This window comes from Miscanthus floridulus, chromosome 7 (assembly GCF_019320115.1).
Source record: "Miscanthus floridulus cultivar M001 chromosome 7, ASM1932011v1, whole genome shotgun sequence".
NCBI classification, from domain to species: Eukaryota; Viridiplantae; Streptophyta; class Magnoliopsida; order Poales; family Poaceae; genus Miscanthus; species Miscanthus floridulus.
This window is the reverse complement of record NC_089586.1, coordinates 19,928,511-19,949,025: the sequence shown is the minus strand read 5'-3', so window position 1 is coordinate 19,949,025 and position 20,515 is coordinate 19,928,511. Positions and strand designations below refer to the sequence as shown.

The 20,515-nt window shown below is 45.1% G+C and overlaps 1 protein-coding gene across 1 annotated transcript; it reads right to left on the bottom strand.

Moving 5' to 3' along the window:
• Positions 1-2,686: 2,686 nt before the first annotated feature.
• Positions 2,687-5,849, bottom strand: LOC136466677 (leucine-rich repeat receptor-like kinase protein THICK TASSEL DWARF1). Its single transcript, XM_066465157.1, has 2 exons — positions 3,213-5,849; positions 2,687-3,138 (listed from the first exon to the last, which is right to left on the bottom strand). Exons 1-2 carry the CDS (start codon positions 5,833-5,835, stop codon positions 2,777-2,779), a joined length of 2,985 nt encoding a protein of 994 aa, XP_066321254.1. The 5' UTR covers positions 5,836-5,849; the 3' UTR covers positions 2,687-2,776.
• Between the last annotated feature and the right edge of the window lie 14,666 nt (positions 5,850-20,515).

Below are 20,515 nucleotides of genomic sequence, written 5' to 3'. Positions count from 1 at the left end.
ATGCCATTGCTATTAAATCAAAATGTAATATTTTTAATTTGGCATGTATATTTATTCTAAATTTCCTTCCTTTTCTCTCCATAGTACAGTCAATAGGTCTGAATCATGAATTTTTCTCAGTTTGGACATCTTTTTTTTTTCTGTTTCATGTACTGTAGAGATAGATGGGGATTGCAATGATGGAGAAATGATGGGAGGAAAGACAACAAGCTAGGAGAATAGATAGTGAGTTCTCTTTGAACCCCAACAACTTCGTTTGCGTAAATTCTGGCTTTGATTTATCCTTCATTTTGGTGTGCTTTGCAGGAACAAATAGTGAGATATGTCTATTCCTCCTCGTGCCAGACACAAATTTAGTAGTTCACATATAGCAGACTACAAAGGTCAGGAACATACTATCATTAGCTTTGTAACAGCACTTCACTACGTGATGCTGATGCATCAGTGGTGGTTGATCAATAATCAAAGGAGTGAATTTTAAAAAAAAGTTAAATATAATCTAGAGTTTTTACTATGCTATGATATATTCTCATGCAAAGATAGGTACTGAACATTTAGACAACCAGATATTGGACAGGTCAGTAGAGAATTTGTATGTCTTTTCAGAGAATGCTCGTGTGATGGTCTTGGCTACAACATAGCCATTCAAATTTCAAGCATGTGTGATTTCAGGAACACCTATGCACTCATTCACTGCAACATTTAAATAGTAGTGGCACATTCAAATATTGGTGGTACAGGAAGGCCATCATAGCTGGAAGGTATTGTTGAAACTTACTTGGAGAGTTCGACTTATATGTGATATAACAGTGTGAATTGCATGGCACAAATTTAAAGCATAGAGCATATTGCGCTGATAGTTCAACTTTTTTTCCATGTTAGGTACTTCAGCTATGAGGTGTTGCAAGTATTTTGGGTTGGCAAACCTTTTGTGGAACAAGCAAGCAACTGCTCCAGGTGTTTTGGAGTGGCAGCCCTTCCAGCCATAACCATCTAGCTCAAAGACCGATAGCTAATGCATCAGTCCATAGCATAGTGTTGCTCAACACTTCTGCTTTTGATTTGAATAATTACACTACAGCTTGTAATAATTTAGTATAAGTCTATGTTTGCGAATAACTCATCTATATTTTGGACATGTATTTGGCTATATGCATGTGACCAATATGTATAGAAGATTTAATATACTAGTGAATTTGAAGATATGATGTTTTCTCTATAAAATAAAGTTGATTAGTAAAATTATTATTTATCAAATAGTTTTCTCGATAATTTAATTGCCATTGAGAGCATCTTCCCAAACATGCTGTGAAAATGGTTTCGCCAACATACAAACTGTCGGAAAAGGTATTAACTGTCGGCGTAGGTCTTAACTGTCGGTGTAGGTTTAACTGTCGCAAAGGTATACCATTTGGCTACACCAAAAGTGTCGTCGATTCTATTAACTGTCGGGAAAACTTTCACCGACTGCTTCTACTGTGACCGTTTCTAAATTGTCGGCAAAACTTTTGATGAGAGGTTATTTATCGGCAAAAGTGCCTTTTGCCCACTATAGAAAGTGTCGGCAAAGATATGTCATGTTATAGTGAACGAATTTGTTGGAGCCATGGGGCTTCACAAGTATGTTCAAATGGCACTACCAGACAAGTGAGTACTATCATGGACCAACAGCTTCGGATGGAGATAGAAGATGGGGAACCAGCCACTTCAAACTCCATGCTGAGAATTTCTTGCATCACTTCGATTCTGCAAGTTGGGATTTCCTGTTCGGAGGAGATGCCCATGGATCGTGTTTCAATTGGAGATGCTCTGAAAGAGTTGCAAGCGATTAGAGATAAGTTTCAGAAGCTCCACTGTAGTGAAGAAGCATCATCATCCCACTGAGGGGTTCTCCAGCTGCACCCATTAGGTGGTTTGTGCATTAGAGTGAGAATGAGATCGATTTGTGTGATTGCATGATATATTTTACTACTATTTTCAGGAAGCACCAATATTCTTCCAAAAAATAAAGTTGTAGTCCTCTATTGTTTGTTTGAACTAAAGCGTTTGTGTGTTGATTATACCGATCATAACAAGGCATATACCCTAAAGAGTTGGGTGCATAATTTTTTTTCACAAATCTTGTATGCATTTTTTTTCTTATTACAAATCTTGTGTGCACAATTTTGTTTCACTAGTATTGTGCAAAATTTTATTCTTAAAATCTTGCGCACATAATTTGGTTTTGTTTAATAAATGTTGTGACTGGGTGTGGTTGTGCCACCGCGCCCAGCTCGGCAGCTCGCCCTGCCGCTAGAGCGCCCTCGGGCATCAGGACTGCCAGAGTATATGATCTTCGGTGCAAGCTCCAAGCCCAGATAAAAGTGAGATGCCAGATGGTTGCAGCATTCAGAAGAGCAGGCCCAGAAGAAAAACAACCATTCAGATCAGCGGTTGCATCCTGCACAAGTATTGACTGTGATCGATCATCCTTCCTGGCTGCGAGTCAAAGGGACGAAGTCTTGCTACCAGAAACGACAGGCATTTATCAATGTAGCTGGGGCAGCCTGTTCGGGAGGCCGTATCGTATCGTGGATTATTTACTGCTGGCTGGTTTGGTGTGAGAGAAAAACACTATTTCCAGCTAAAAATTTACGATCGTTTACGAGCAAGCGAACAGGCTAGTGCGCTCATAAGCGTAAAAGATTCGTTCGTTATTTCCAACCCACAAACTGAAACTGCTAGTGGTGCAATTGCTCTACGGTTGCTTGCCTGATACACTTGGTGGTGCCGTTAGTTACAGGGGAAGAGCAGAAACTGAGCAGGCTGGATCCGCAGGTGGTACGACGAAGCTGGAGAGGACGTGCACGACCTCACGCATGGTGGGCCGTGCCTGGCTGCTCTCTCGGACGCACGATATGCCCACCCTGAAGAGGCGAGCGATCAGGCCGGCCGGCTCTGGCGGCAGCCGCGGGTCAGCCACGGCCAGGACTGCCGCCGTGTCCGTGGGTCTCGGCACGACGCTCCGCGCCCAGTGGACGAGGTCGATCTCGTCGCCGAAGTCGCCGAGCGGGCGGCGCCCCGTGACGAGCTCCAGCAGCACCACGCCGAAGCTGTACACGTCCGTCTTCTCGTCCACCCGCAGCGTGTACGCGTACTCTGCACGCACCACTCTGTGCCCGTCACTGTATGGCGATGCAAGTGCTTGTATGTCCAGCGCACGACGTTCTTACCAGGAGCGATGTACCCGTACGTGCCGGCGACGACGGACACGGACTCCTCCGCCGCCACCGCCCTCGTGCCGCCGGAGCAGGACGCGCCGCGGCTGAGGAACTTGGCGAGGCCGAAGTCGGCGACGTGCGCCTCCATCGCCGAGTCCAGCAGGATGTTGTTGCACTTGACGTCGCGGTGCAGGATCCTCGGCGAGCACTCGTGGTGCAGGTAGCATAGCGCGCGCGCCGCCTCGTTGGCGATGCGGTGCCTGGCGGCCCAGCTCAGGAGGAGCCCGCCGCCGTCGCCGTGCAGGACCGCGCCCAGCGACCCCATTGGCATGTAGTCGTACAGGAGCAGGTTGGCCTCCGCGCTGGACGCGAAGCCGAGCAGCCGCACGACGTTGCGGTGCCGGATGCCACCGAGCGTGGTCACCTCGGCCCGGAAGCCGTGGTCACGGCGGCCGGGGCCGGGCAGGCGCTTGACGGCCACCTCCGTGCCGTCCCGCGTCACGCAGCGGTACACGGTGCCGGCACCTCCTCTTCCGATGACGTTCTCCTCCCTGAGGCACCGGAGCACGTCGTCCATTCCCAGCTCCAGGTTCTGGAACCGTGTCATCTTCCATGTCACAGGCCGCCGCTTCGCTGTCTCCCGCCACGCCCTGCGCCCCCACCTTAGTCCGAGGCACACGACCACCGCCAAGGCGCTGGCGGTTGGCACAAGCCACAGCAACATCCTCGGCTTGAAATGCCGTGAACTCTGCAACGACATGGGGATGGGGCATGAAGCGGCAGTGATGTGCTCCACACAAAGGCCGTGGTTGCCTTCAAAGTCTGTCTTGTCTGAAACCGCGAACACCCCTTGAAGCTGGGGCAGCGAGACACGGCCGCTGAGGTCGTTGTAGGACACGTCCAGCTTCGAGAGGCTGATCATCTCACCGAGCTCCACCGGAAGCTCACCGGAGATTCTGTTCCTCGACAGGTACAGCATTGTCAGAACCTTCAAGCTTGTGATCTCTTTCGGTATCTCGCCGGTGAGCTGGTTGCGACTGAGGTCTATCACTGTCAGCGACTCGCAGTGGCTGAGCTGTCGTGGAACGCCGGCCGTGAGCGCATTGGCACTGGCGTTGAGCAAGGACAACTTCTTGAGATGGCCGATCTCCGGCGGCACGGGACCGGATAGATTGTTGGATGCAACTGACAAAAACCTTAGCCCAGCACTGGGAATCACCGTTGGGAGCTCTCCTGAGAGCAAATTGTTGCTCAGGTCCAACATGTCATTCATGGGGAGATCAAGAAGGCCAGCGGGAATGGAGCCAGTGAGGAAGTTGTTGTTCAGGCGAACTCTGGCAAGGGTCTTGCAGTTACCGAGGTCTTCAGGGATTGGCCCAGAAAGCTTGTTCCGCATCAGGAAAAGAAACTGAAGCTGCCTCCCGGCGCAGAGGTAGGACGGTATGGTGCCGCTGAGCTGGTTGTCCGTGACATCCAGTTCCAGCAGCTTGCCGTTCTTGCCTAGGTTGGCTGGGATCTCCCCGGTAAGGTTGTTTTGCCATGCCTGGACGATTTCCAATTGAGGCAATTCCCCGACGAACTCCGGGATTACGCCTCGGAGTTTGTTCGCAAATAGATTGAGTAATTTCAGTGTGGTTAGGCCGGCAAAACTTATCGGTATCTCGCCGGTAAGCTGGTTGAAGGAGAGATCCAGGGACATTAGGTTCTTGAGGCTGCCGAGCTCGGCCGGGATCTCGCCGACCAAGTTATTAGAGTATAAGAATAGCCCTATGATCCGAGTGAGGTGGCCGAGCTCCGGAGGGATAGGTCCTTGGAGATTGCAGTCGGCCATGTCAAGCACGACGAGGGCCTCAAGCTCGCCGAACTCTGGCGGCACGCCACCGTCGAACGAGTTGTGGTACCCCAGATACATCACCTTTACTCTCTTGAGCCTTGAGAGTGACGGCGGCACAAGGCCGGATAGCGAGTTACCTTCGAGCGCGAGGAACTCGAGCTCGTTCATGTCACCGTACTCCTCGGGTACACCGCCTGAGAAGTGGTTCCAGCCAAGGTCCAGGTGCCGCATCCTTGTGTGCGACATGCCAAAAGGTGGGAGGGGACCGGTGAGGTTGTTGCCGAAGACATTGATGACCTTCGCAAATGGGAAGTACGGCGGTGCCGATCGGGACGGAAAGGAGCCGGAGATGTTGTTGATGGAGAGGTTGAGGTGGCGAAGGAGAGGCATTGAGGCGAGTGATGCGGGTATAACGCCTGACAAGGAGCACGAGGCGATGGTGAGGCTGGAGAGAGCGTCCAGTAGCGAGACCTCGCTTGGAAGCACGCCGCCATGGAGAGGGACGCCGGTGAGGTTGATGGCGACGACGCGGTTGGAGGCGTCGCATTTGATCCCAGAGAAGTTGCAATGGTTTGTCCGGGATGATATGCCGCCTGACGCCGATGTCTCGATGTCCCAGTCGGCAAGCAAAGGACTGTTGCGGACGCTCCCGGAGAGTAGGGCGGACTTGAGCTTGGAGAGAGCGTACAAGTCGCTCTCCGGCGAGGACCCCGCAGAGACGACCGTCACGACGACGAGGAGGAGGTCTAGGCGGCGTAGGCAGGGATGGAGGTTGTGTGGCAGCGGCGCCATTGCGTGCATGAGGTTAGGGAACGACTGAGGGCTGGTTGAGAGTTGAGACTCCCGTGCATCAGTCGCGTATACTCTACTAATCACCCCTCGTCAACGATGAGTCGTCTGTAGGAGCTTTATTACTCCCCACCTTCACTACTGCTGGAATTCCTTGTACATTCCCTCTTTTTATTTTTTACTCGCTTGGAAGCAGTAGTGAAGGTGTGGCTTAGCTTTGTATAAATTCGTTTGCACCAACAGGCCTTGTGGTCTGAGTGGTCGTCTTATTAAACTCCTCACTCACTTCCATATTGTTTGTCTTCTGGTCTACCGGCAACTTTTGGATCACTGGAGTAGCTTCTTTCCACAAAAGAGACGCGTTTCCACTATCGATCATAGACTCGTAGTGGTTCCATTCAGTGTCTTTTTACCGGAAAGTCACTACTCTTAGTCAATGTTGAACTCTTTTTTTTTTTTTTTTGCGAGACCTCGCTTGGAAGCAGTAGTGAAGGTGTGGCTTAGCTTTGTATAAATTCGTTTGCACCAACAGGCCTTGTGGGTCTGAGTGGTCGTCTTATTAAACTCCTCACTCACTTCCATATTGTTTGTCTTCTGGTCCACCGGTAACTTTTGGATCACTGGAGTAGCTTCTTTCCACAAAAGAGACGCGTTTCCACTATCGATCATAGACTCGTAGTGGTTCCATTCAGTGTCTTTTTACCGGAAAGTCACTACTCTTAGTCAATGTTAAACTTTTTTTTTTACGAGACCTAGTTACAAACTCAGACATTCACATACATGAGCGCACACTCACCCTTATGAACACAGGCACACACACGCTACTCCTATGAGCACCTTCAAAGAACTGTTGGGTGACTGGGTGCATGCCGTAATAATGTATATTCGTGTCTTTAGAGAAGAAAACACGTTAATCAAACACTATGATAAATTTATCAAACTCGAGATCTACCAGACTATAGCCATTTGGAGCTGTTTATAGGTACAGAGTGTATGCAACTATTTTTTTAACCAATCGGCACGTGATTGTGCCTATTCCATTGATATAGAAGAGAGTTTACAATCCCCCGTAGGGGAGGAAAGAGAAGCTATTCTTGTGCTAAAAGAATCGCTAAATGTTTTAGTCCAGCTGCTATCCAGGCTACTGCTTTATTTTTAATGATATTCATAACCGATTTCGTTGTGGCTTCTCGTTGCCTAAGAGATGAGGGCTCTGTCCGGCTGGTTTATAAACCGTTTATGCTGATTTGTACGGCTGATTTGTTGGAAGAGAAAAATACTATACCATGACTGTAACGACAGCCGAACAGAGCCGATGAGAGTAGACTTAATTTTGATCGCTTTTCGAGGCATCTCTTGCTCCGTTGTGATATTCGTACACCATTCTTGCACTGTGGTGCTTGTCAGCCAATTTTCTGGTCAGAGACTCGGCTGACCAGTCCATTCCACGCAGAGTCTCTAGATCTTCTTGGTATATCTGCAATCCACAAGTATGTGACTATGTATACATGTATCATGTATGTATGTGATGTTATTGTAGATATGAAATTACCAATAACTAGCAAGGTGGTCCGCGCAAATAGCACGGGTAGCTAGTTTTTTTAATAATATTTAGATTTATTATTATTATTTTCAAATAAAATTATCACGGCTGAGAATGTAATTAGTCATATCAGTCCAATGGGAAAGGAGTTGGGAGCAGTATGATAAAAGAGCACGTCGATCTTTTAATGGTATTGCTATATATATAATGAATGTTGAGTTATTAGAAATAAGTGAGTTGGTGGAGCTTTGAAGGTTATGTAAACCTTGCATATGTTGCATCATGGGTTAAACGCGTGTTCAGTTCCACCCCAAAATCTCAAAAAGTGATACAGTACCTATCACATCGAATGTTTGCGGCCTGTGCATGGAGCATTAAATGTAGACGAAAAAAAACTAATTGCACAGTTTGGTGGGAAATTGCGAGACGAACGTTTTAAGCCTAATTAGTCCATGTTTAAACACTAATTACCAAATAAAAACAAAAGTGTTACAGTAGCCCAAAATTCCAACTTCCTGGAACTAAACACGCTCTAAAGAAGACATCAATCAATGGAGGTGTGCTTTTCTTCAGAAGTACTAGCATGTTTCCTTTTTGTGAACATTTCTCTGTTGTACTTGTGAGGAATTGGGTTGTAATTTGTCTTATTGGTGGTTGTCCGAGCATTTATGTAGCTCATGACTAAACTTTGTCTTTTTCTCTCTTCTACCTTAGTTGAATGACGAAGCTCTTGTCAATTTCTTTCAGTTGGTAGTTAGCCAAAATATTTCTGGAAGGATCCTATCATTTTTTTAGGATTTAATCATTTTACATGCTAATTTTTAGAATTAATACCAAACATTATTCATTCACCGCCAAAAATTTATTATGCTACAATGATGATAAACCTAAGGTCTACAGAATCAAGAGAGCTAATCATACACCTTATACCGTGTTTCTATAGTATAAACATTCAAAATTCTACTTCTGCAATTACATGGTATAAAAATTCATAGAGGTTGCACTAGCATTTTTCCGAATTAAATTCAAAGCTTAGAAAAAAATCTTCCAGAATTAATCTACTATTTATTTCATAAAAATAGATCTAGGCAAAACAACAACTAAGCTGCAAATGTAATGTTGTATATATATCCTTATATTTGCATATCATAAGACAATACATAAATAAGCATAAATAGATGGTGTAGGGTTAAAATAGTAAAAACTGCTTGTAAGAACTATGTTTTCCGAGTGCTTATATACACAACAATATGATAAATATGTAATTTCCAGAAACGGTAGGTAGTGTTCTGCAAGAATACAGAGCATAAAATCTTCAAGATTTAGTGGACTATAAAATTTCAGATCTACGGTCTCATTCTTATTTTCTGGATTTCTTAATTTTTCTCTTGAAATTTTCCACATTATTACATTTTATTTCTTAGCCTGATTCATTCCCTTTTCTTTTCGGTTAGATAGGCCCGAAGGCCTGCTTGGCCCGACGCGAACAACCTTCCTTCTTCCCAGCCCCCGCATCAATGCAATGTGCTGGTGCAGCGGACGACATTAGCATGCATGCGCAACATCGGTGAGGGATTACCAAGGCTCTGTTCGGCAGTATTTATTGCTATTGCGGCTGATTTATATGGCTGATATGTTATAAGAAAAAAAATATTATTTCATAATTAAAAAAATAAAGTTGATTCTATCTTATAAGCTCAAACGAACAGAGCCCAGGTGTGCAGACAGGGTGCCATGCAGGCCATGGGTCATGTGATATGTTAGAGCGATGGTGAGCTGGCCATTAGTAGCGATGGGCCTTGGGCCTGCCGGACCCGGACGGCTGCCGCCGTGCCGCGAGCTGCAGCGACATACATGATGGTTGAGGCAGCGTTTGAGGATGTGCAAGGCTAGTGTTAACACAATCGAGGTCAACTCAATTTCACCGAGCACGTAATCTCAGTGAGTCGGTTTCTTGCAATTCGACTACGGGTCATCATTGGATGCAACACTTTTAATGTGCGTTTGTATCCTTCAGGGATGCGTTAATGTTGGCTTCATGCCTAACATGCAAAGTCTCATGTTTAACGAGGTTAAAAAAACCCTAATGCATATTTGAGTAATGCTTCGAGTATATATGTACTTTATGTACAATTCTAGGTGTACTACATGTACGGTAAAAATGATTGTCTAGCTCGATGACAGAGACAAAACACTAGTAGAGAAAAGACTTTTGGTTCGACACATTAGTCTCGGCTAAAATTGGGCCCGGGACTAATGTGAGCATTAGCTCTGGGTCCAAGTTCCTTGGGCGTTAGAGGACCTTTAGTCCTGATCGGTAACACTAACCCGGACTAAAGAGTCATGCCCTTTAGTACCGGATTCGTAGTCCCGGTTGAAAAAACAGGACTAAAGCCTGTTTCCAACCGGGACTAAAGTCCATCTGTCTGCTAGTGAAACATAGCGCGATATGTCAATTTGATGACCTCCATTTGTCGTGTAGGACATTTGTTAGTAAATACATACCATATGTGACGTTTGGCATTGTCGTAGATCGGTTTGCTTGATGACAGGATAACAACGTTAAGGATGTCGACATCATCGAAAAAGTCACGAAGGGGACGACGATATGGGTGCCAGTGCCGGCGATTGACAACAGTTTCATTAACGATGTTGACACATAGAGTTTGTCGTGCTGATAACATGTTACAAAACACATTGCCAACGGTTATGACGGTTAGGATCTTTCTCTCTCCATCTCTCATGATAACACAGTAGAACTTATAGACACAAAATAGAGAAACTATTCTTTATTATATGAATATTGATGATTACAACATAACAGGCCTACACCTGGTCTGCGGTCCCAATAGGGTGTTAGGATATATAGTTCGATAAGAGTTCGATAAGAGTCTATATACAGACACAAATATATAGTTCTCCCCAGGTCTAAGAGTTCGATAAGAGTCTATATACAGACGTATTAGGATTTCTTTTTTCTCATAGCCCCTATATTTTACAACAGTAACAGGCCTACACCTGGTCTGCGGTCCCAATAGGGTGTTTTTGTTGCGGGTGTCGTCATCTCGTACCAAATCACAACCGCAGTCGCAGCAAATAGCCACGCCACTCTTTCCTCGATCCAATCAAACCCCAGCAATCATGCCCCCATGGGTCTTGCTCCATTGCATCGTGAACTTCATCGATGGGGGATCCACCGAAGGCGCGGGCCAAGCAGCAACCACAATTGGCAAATTGAGTGGAGAGGTGAGTCTGCAAGAAGTAACAACTGCCCTGAAACCAAACCCGATCATCGCCAATCCCCCTGAAGTAACCTCCCTGTCCATGGTGCAACATTTGCCCAAACACCTGATGCAAGGGATAGTGAAAGGATCTAACAATGCCTAGAGGGGGGGGGTGAATAGGCGTATCTAAAAATTTACTGCAAATGCTAAGTTCAAATCTGTCAGTCAATGTCGGAAGTCCCGGCGTTTGGGTCAGAACTCCCGACGTTGTCAGAAGTTTTGGCGCAAACGTCAGCAGTTCCGACGCCTACGTGAACCACAAAAGCAGTGCCAAATTTAACTTTGCGGATAAATAATCTTACAACCTCACTTCCTAGTGGTTTGGTGAAGATGTTGAGTCACTCCCTTGACGCCGTAATGCCTCCAAACCGTAGATCGAGTCCAAACCCTAAAATGGAAGTTTGGGAGAGAAAGAGACAAACAAATATAAGTAATCTCTAGCAATCACAACAACAACAAGCACGTAGGACACAAGGATTTATCTCGAGGTTCGGCAACCCCACAAAGGAGCTCCTACGTCCTCGTTGTTGAGGTGACCACCAAGGTCGGAGTCTCTTCCACCTCCTTGCCTCTCTCAAAACGACCACAAAGGTCACTTGAGCTTTCCACTAAGAAATCGAAGGGTGATACAAACTTTCCAAGGCTCTTCCACAAGATGGAAGCTCTTGGGCAACGCCTAGCCGGCTAGAGGCAAAGCCCCAAGAGTAATAGACGCAAAATCAATCGGCTTGACGAAGAAATCAAGTGCTCAAGCTTGCCAAAGTGATGCTCTCACTTAATCCACTCTCCTTTCACTCAAAACCCTAAGGGAATCAAAGATTAGAGCAAAGGGGGAAGGAGAGGGGTGCTTTAGTTGCTTGGGAGCTATTGAGCACGATGTGGGTCAGCTGTAAATGAGTCCGTAACGGTTAGAAGTGAAGAGAGGGGTATTTATACTCCAAGTAAAAATCTAACTATTCAGATCTACGTCGGAAGTTCCAACACAGATCTCGGGACTTCCGACGTTAACAGAAAGGACTGTTCACACAGGGTCAGAAGTCCGCGCATGCAAGTCAATGTCGGAACTCCCGGTAAATGTTAGGACTTCCAACGGTCGGAACTTTCGACGTATGTCGGGACTTCCGACGTGTGTAGTTAAACAGCCAGTAAAGCTCCAGGTGTCGAGACTCCCGAGAAGCTTCGGGACTTCCGACGGTCGGAAGTTTCGACGTACGTCGGGACTTCTGACGATGAAAGGTCCTAATATGGCTAGAGGGGGGGGGGTGAATAGCCTATTTAAAAATCTACAAATCAACTAGAGCAATTTGATTAGTATGACAAATAGCGTAATGCAAACTTGCTCTAGCTCTACAAGGGTTGCAAGCCACCTATCCAACAATTCTAGTTACAATGATTACTTAGGCACACAAACTTGCTATGTAATTACTCACTAAGAGCTCTCAACCTTGCTACTCTAAAGAGCTCAACTAGATGAATATAAATAATAAAGCAAGCTCTCAATTTTAATTACACTAAAGAGCTTGTATCAACTAGTTTGCAAGAATATAAATAAGTGAGTAGGGTGATTATACCGCTGTGTAGGAGATGAACCAATCACAAGATGAATATATAGACAATCACCGGGAGAATGCCAAAGACAAGAGACAATCGATTTTCTCCCGAGGTTCACGTGCTTGCCAACACGCTACGTCCCCGTTGTGTCGACCAACACTTGGTGGTTCGGCGGCTAAGAGGTGTTTCACAAACCTCGTCCACACGATTGGACACCGCAAGAACCGACCCACAAGTGAGGTAACTCAATGACATGAGCAATTTACTAGAGTTACCTTTCGGCGCTCCGCCGGGGAAGGTACAACTCCCCTCACAATCATCGAAGGCGGCCACGAACAATCACCAACTTGTGCCGATCCTTCACCGCTACTCCAACCGTCTAGGTGGTGGCAACCACCAAGAGAAACAAGCGAAATCCGCAGCGCAACACGAATACCAAGTGCCTCTAGATGCAATCACTCAAGCAATGCACTTGGATTCTCTCCCAATCTCATAAAGATGATGAATCAATGATGGAGATGAGTGGGAGGGCTTTGGCTAAGCTCATAAGGATGCTATGTCAATGAAAATGTGCAAGAGTTATCCCTTGAGCCGGCCAAGGGGCTATAAATAGAGCCCCATCAAATAGAGCCGTTGTACCCCTTCACTGGGCAAAACACGCTCTGGCCGGACGCTCCGGTCATACCGACCGGACGCTGGCCCTCAGCGTCCGGTCGCCCGATGGACGCCACGCGTCACCAGCTACAAACGTTGTTCATCAGATTTCAACGACTACGAAGCTGACCGGACGCTCCGGTCAAAACTGACCGGACGCTGAAGCCCCAGCGTCCGGTCGTTTCCAGTAAGCTCCCCGAGGCATATTTTTCAGACCGGACGCTTCCGGTCGACCTTGACTGGACACAGCCAGCGTCCGGTGCTCAACCCTTAGCCACTGTGCAGACCCGTCAGTTTGACCGGACGCAGAAACCAGCGTCCGGTGCATCTTAGGTCCAGCGTCCGGTGCAACACCGAAACTGGCGACCTCTCTGCCAGCTCGACTAGACGCAGCCTTTCAGCGTCCGGTCACTAAGTGACCCAGTGTCCGGTCAGTAGACCGACGCCAGCATCATTTCGACCAACTCCATTTCAACTATAACTTCTTCACCCTTGCTCAAATATGCCAACCACCAAGAATTTTGCATCCGGCGCAATAGAAAATAGGCATTTTATTTTCCCAAAAGCGCCGAGGGTGTTAGCATATTTTCAAGGGTGTTAGCATACTTTGCGCACATGTGTTAGCATATTTTTACAAATATTTTCAAGGGTGTTAGCACTCCACTAGATCCTAAATGCATATGCAATGAGTTAGAGCATCTAGTGGCACTTTGATAACCGCATTCCGATACGAGTTACACTCTTCTTAATAGTACGGCTATCTATCCTAAATGTGATCACACTCACTAAGTGTCTTGATCACTAAAACAAAATGGCTCCTACATTTTATACCTTTGCCTTGAGCCTTTTGTTTTTCTCTTTCTTCTTTTCCAAGTTTAAGCATTTGACCATCACCATGCCATCACCATTGTCATGATCTTTGCCATTGCTTCATCACTTGGAGTAGTGCTACCTATCTCATAATCATCTTGATAAACTAGGTTAGCACTTAGGGTTTTATCAATTAACCAAAACCAAACTAGAGCTTTCAGACGAACATAAATAGCCAGACAGTCAGAACCACCGATGCCGGGACTCCCGGCTTGGGTCGGGACTTCCGACGTCCACAGTTGAAGGGTCGAGATGGCGACTAGAGGGAGGGTGAATAGTCTTTTCTAAAACTTAATCGCGTTGGCTAACCGATACAAATGCGGAATTAAAACTATCGGTCTAGCCAAGACTATACCCCACTATATATGTTCACTAGCACCTTGCAAAGATAACAATTATGCAACAAAGGTGCCAGGCTAGCTAGAGCTCACCTAACTAATTCTAGGAGCAAGGTTAGACAAACCTATGCCACTAGTACATTAAGCAACAAGGAAGCTCCTACACATGCTAGTAAGCAAAAGCACAAAGCTAACTAAGCTCACTAGCAATGCTCAATAACAAGGCAACCAATGCCTAATTAGAGAGCGCAAATACTTAGCTACACAAACTAAGTAATGTGACTAACAAGGTTACTAAAACTAAATTAGCCACGCAAGGGAGCTACTTCTATGCTACACAAGCAAGAAGGTAATTAGCAAGCTACACAAGCTATCTAATTACAAGAGCAACTACACAAGCTTAATATGTATAAAAGTAATTGCAAGCTTGTGTAATGGGGATGCAAACCAACGGGAAGAACAAGGTTGACACGATGATTTTTCTCCCGAGGTTCACGTGTTTGCCAACACGCTAGTCCCCGTTGTGTCGACCGCTCACTTGGTGGTTCGGCGGCTAATTAGCATCACCCACTAAGCCCGCACGTCGGGCGCCGCAAGAACCTACCCCTTGAGTGAGGGTAGCTCAATGACACGCTTTACTAGAGTTGCTCTTCGCGGCTCCCGCGGGGCAAGCACAATGCCCCTCACAAGCACTTCTCCGGAGCGCCGCACAAGCTTCTTGCGCGCTTCAACGGAGACCACCACCAAGCCATCTAGGAGGTGGCAACCTCCAAGAGTAACAAGCACCACCGGCTTGCAACTCGATCACCTAGTGCCACTCGATGCAACCTCACGATGCAATCGCACTAGAATCGCTCACTCACACAATCGAATGATCACTATCAAGTATATATGTGATGGAGGGCTCCCAAGCACTCACAAGCATGGACACTAAGTCCCTTGAGGTGCTCCACACCAGCCATGGCCGAAGGCCACTTCTATTTATAGCCCCAAGGGCTAAACTAGCCGTTACCCCTTCACTGGGCAATGGTCGGGCCAACCGGACGCTCCGGTCGTGTTGACCGGACGCTGGACCTCAGCGTCCAGTCGCTCGCAGATGACCACGTGTCCCGGTTCCAATGGTCACTTGACTTGACCGGACGCAGCAGTACTCAACTGACTGGACGCTAGACCCTCAGCGTCCGGTCGTTTCCAGTAAGCTCCCGAGCATGATTTTTCGACCGGACGCGTCCGGTCCATCTTGACCGGACGCAGACCAGCGTCCGGTGCTCAACCCCAGCGACTGTGCTGTCTGACAGCTCGATCGGACGCAGCCCTTCAGCGTCTGGTCGCTGAGTGACCCAGCGTCCGGTCAGTAGACCGACGCCAGCATCATTTCGACCAACTCCATTTCAACTCTAACTTCTTCACCCTTGCTTAAGTGTGCCAACCACCAAGAATTTTGCATCTAGCGCAATAGAAAATAGACATTTCATTTTCCCGAAAGCGCCGAGGGTGTTAGCATATTTTCAAGGGTGTTAGCATACTTTGCGCACATGTGTTAGCATATTTTCACAAATATTTCCCAAAGGATGTTAGCCACTCAACTTGCCACGCCACTCGATCCTAGCGACAATGCAAAGTTAGATCACTCGAGTGGCACTAGATGACCGATATGCAAATAAGTTTGCTCCTCTTGATAGTACGGCCATCTATCCTAAACCCGGTCATAAACTTCTCTACACACCTATGACCGGTGAAATGAAATGCCCTAGGTTATACCTTTGCCTTGCGCATTCCATTCCATCTCCTTCAATGTCGATGCAACACATGCACCAACATGATCAACAATGATATGATCCACTTCATATCATCACATGATCATATTGGTTCATCGATCTTGACTCTACTTGCTCTTCATCGTTGCCATCATCCATCGGCGCCAAGTCTTGCTCAAGCTTCACCGCCATGCGGTCCATCACTCCAAAGCCTTCGACTTGCCCTTCATGCTTGCAACTGATCCATCAAGCCAAGTCTTGTCTTGATCTTCTCCACCTTGATCACATGACTCAATGTCATGTCTCATGTGCAATAAGCTCCTTCATCATCACATGTGTGTGAGCTTTGCAACATCTCCAAGCCATTTTCACCTTCATGGCATATGTTGCTCACACACATGTACCTATGGACTAATCACCTGTGTATCTCACATAAACACAATTAGTCCACCTAGGTTGTCACTCAATTACCAAAACCAAACAAGGACCTTTCAACAGTCACCGCATAGGCTAAGTGACTAGGAGTCAGAACTTCTGGCAAGAGTCGTGACTTCCGACTGTCGGGAGTTTCGGCATATGTCGGGGCTTCCGACATCGACAGTCACAAAAAAATAATCTACATGCTCGTGGAGTGCTAGAGTGTCTCTCTTTTGATTTAATTATTATGGTTGAGCACTCTATCTTCCTCAGACCATCTAAATTTGCATCCCTCTTTATAGTGCGGTGGATCCTAAACTCAAAAGCAAAAATAAAACCTTTGTAGAGTGCTTTGAGTTCGTCCACCTTTACAACTTCAAAAATTGACGGATACCATTTCATCTTTATCAACTCTTTGATTCTTTCATGGGACTAATAGCTACAACGTATCTCATTAAAATCACATTAGTCCCTAATTTGGATGTCATCAATACACCAAAACCCACATAGGGGGCAAATGCACTTTCAAATAGACGGCGACACAGTCTTGAGCACCGATAAGGGCCTCGCCGTCATCTACACACCATCATGTACCGACCTAGCAACAATGCGTGCTGGGATGCCGGGTGCCACATGGTCTACGACGTGGTGAGCAACTCCGCCTCTGCTATTTCGCTGCTTGATCCACCCTGGTGGCCCATTTCACTAGTCACCATCAAATGCCTAGGTATGAGCGCAACCATCTTGCAGCTATGCCACGATGACAACGGGTCCTACGTTCTCGCTGAGCTCATCACCACGGTCCACCTAGGTCTCCCCGACGCTAACCTCTACCTATGGCGGTCGTCGTCCACATCCAATTCATGGAATGCGAATGGTGGCGTGTCTCCCTCTCCTCGTCGAGCTATGTGGGCCCACGTGCTTCTTCCACATTGACATGGCATTCGTGTTTGGGGGCTCCAACATTTCCTAGGCTGATCTCCACGCAAGCATCTTGATCTATGACCTATTCGCATCTGAAGGTCCCAAGTTCAGCTTCGTTTCTTTGCCCCGAAGTTCTGCTCACACACGCCCAAGAATCTTAGGCTTGCGCTCAAGACACAAGAGTCTGTTCCATGGGTTGTGTCTATGGCACCATAAGTTTGTGGCCTTGGTTGGCTACTCTGAAGGTTTGTCGAAAGATCAGGTAGTGCTGAAACCTTGGAGTCTGTCGCTTGAAGAACAAGGATGGGTGACTTGCAGTAGTCCAAGTCTATATGTTGATGACTTGATCACCATGACAGACTACTCTTAAGAGATACAAAGGATAAGAGAAACTCTCTCCGTCTGGTTTCATATGAAAGAGCTTTGAGAGCTGAAGCACTTCCTTGGATTGGAGGTGGAACACACAAAGGAAGGGTTATTTCTGGGATAACAGAAATATGCCAAAGATCTTTTACAGAGGTATGAGCCACTTGACTGCAAACCTATCTCCACACCTGTGGATCCAAATGTGAGGCTACAGGAGGATGAGGAAAAAGACTTAGAGGATGTCACTCTTGGATCAGGTGCCATATCATGGTGCAGCAAGAAACAACCTCTCATGGCACTATCTAGTGCTGAACTAGAGTACCGGTCAACGAGAATAGCAGCATAAGAGATTACTTGGCTCAAGCAATTAATGGATGACCTTCATCAACCAACAAATTATCAAGTAAGGATTTTTTGTGACAACTTATTTGCTTCTATATGTCTAGCACTAGCAGAAAATCCTGTCTTCTATGCAATGACCAAGCATATAGAAGTTCACTACCACTACATAAGAGATAAGGTTCTTGAGGGATAGATTGAAATGGTACCCACCATGATAGATGAGCAAATTGCCGATCTACACATGAAAGGGCTCAATAAAGCCAAGTTTGAAAAATTTTGAGAGGCGCTTGGCATTGCCTGCAAGACTACAATAGAAGAAAGTTTGCATTGAGGGGTTGAAGATTACATTGCAAACTTCTAGAAGCTTCTACTCATCTCTTGATGCTAGATATTTGTCATTAAGCTACTAGATATTATCACCATGGAAAATTAGAATAATGTAGAACATAGACATTTATCTTGGAACTATATAGAAGGGGGACATGTGTCATCCTCCTATGAGCCCCCATAGCCTATAAATAGAGGCAAACGTCCTTGCCATGATATTGCATCAAGAGCATGGTAGATGTGAGAAGGGTGCTAGGTGCTAGGATGGCCACATAAAGTTAGGGCTGATGTATAATAACCAAGAATGATCATCAATAAGTCAGATCCAAACTATGACAGTACAATTGAAATGAAAAATTCATGTTGGGTGGTGGTAATATCTGGCAGATCATGTAGGTACGCGCTGAACTTGCTGGCAAGAACAATGGGCCTAACCAATGACAAACTATTTGTAGTGCTCTTTTTTAGTATAGGACCTTGTTTTGCAGCAAGTCAAGGCGAAGTACATAATGGCCATTGAGCACTAGTTGCTTCCCAATAAATTGCCTGAAGGAATCAGTTCAACAAACTCGATATCGCTCAGAGAAATGTAGAAGATCTCATCTTCATTCATGGTGAGGACAGGGTTCATTGGCTGTCCACGTGGAAGCTCCATCTCACGAAAACTCTCACTCTCCTAGAGATCACCCACAAGCACAGCTGAGCCTTCCTTCCACTCCTTGACATCAGGCGATATAGTCCATGTTTTCAGCACTAACTCTTCTTTCGACATACGTTCAGTGACAACTTATTTAACTTGTACTCCAGAAAAATCAATTTTATTTAGCCAGATGACTATCTAACCATCAGAGGTTAGCAACTACACTGAGCATCACGGCTTCATCTTCGACTATCTTGCCAGGATTTGAGTGTGTCGTGAGACTATTTATTTATATTCTAATACCAGTACTGTGCATTTATCCTTTCTTTTTCATCTTTTTTGTATTACTCTCTCCGTTCCAAATTATAAGTCATTCCAACTTTCTTACAGAATCAAAGAATTTCATATTTGACCAAATTTATATAATAAAATAACAACATTTATAATATCAAATAAGTATTATTAGATTTTTATTAATTATATTTTCATTGTATACCTATTTGATGTAACAAATCTTAGTAATTTTTAGTCAATCTTAATATACTTTGACTCTCCAAAAAAGTTGAAATTCCTTATAATATGAGAGTATATCTCAAACAGTTCCTTTTTATTTCTGTAACGTAGGGAGCTTGCCCATCATAAGTGGTTTTCCAATTAAACAATATATATAAATCGACGTGCAAAATTCTACTCCCTCCATTGCAAATTTCTAACTGTTTGAACGTCAGATCATAAAGATTTTTAATTTTTAATGCATTTTTGTATATAGAAATTACAAAAGTATACCTTGTCTCCTGGCTGAACGACTTAAGGTGAAGTCGTACTCTTGTAATCCAATTTTATCTTAGCAAAAGAAAAATAAGATTTTTCTAAGTTATTTATAGATTTTTGGAATATTTTGTCATGCAATTTATTAGCATAGATGCTGAAATAAAATCCTAATTTCTTTAACAAAGACATGCTGAAAATTACAAGATTTTTTTCGACCCAATTTTCTTTGTTTTGGATTGCATTCATGATCCATGATATATGTGGTTTTCATGGATTTTTTCGACCCAATTTGATTTTTTAAGTAATTTGATTTCTTGGTTTTCAAATAAATTTCATTTTACTTAACTCATGCATTTGGCAGCACTATGGCTGCATGGTTCTTCGCCCGGTCTAGTGGCCATGGTTGTACTAACTTGTACTTCTTCTATTCTAAATTATAAGACATTTTGGCTTTTATATATACATTGTTTTTACTATGCATCTAGACATGGTGTTTATTTAAGTGCATAGCAAAAACCATAAATCTAGAAAAACCAAAACATTTTATTATTCGGAATGGAGGGAGTATTTTGTTAAAAACACACACTTTCTCGTCTCAATTGAAAGTCATACGTAGCTCTTGCCATTCTACTTAAAAACACGCCGACATGTATATTTATTATAGCATTTATGATTCCACCAAAGCATGCAAAGTTCAGTTTACACCTTGCTTCCTCTTGAATTATTAGATGGTATGTTCATGATCCTTTAAGTATGACTATCTGAACTTTTTGATAGAGTGCAATACAAGACTTAGAAATTGAAGTTGATATGATATAGTAGTTGCAAAAAAAAAAAAAAAAACTAAAAAAATCTACGATACTACTACCAGCTCATCAGTAGGCAATGTCTTTGGCACCTCTATAGAT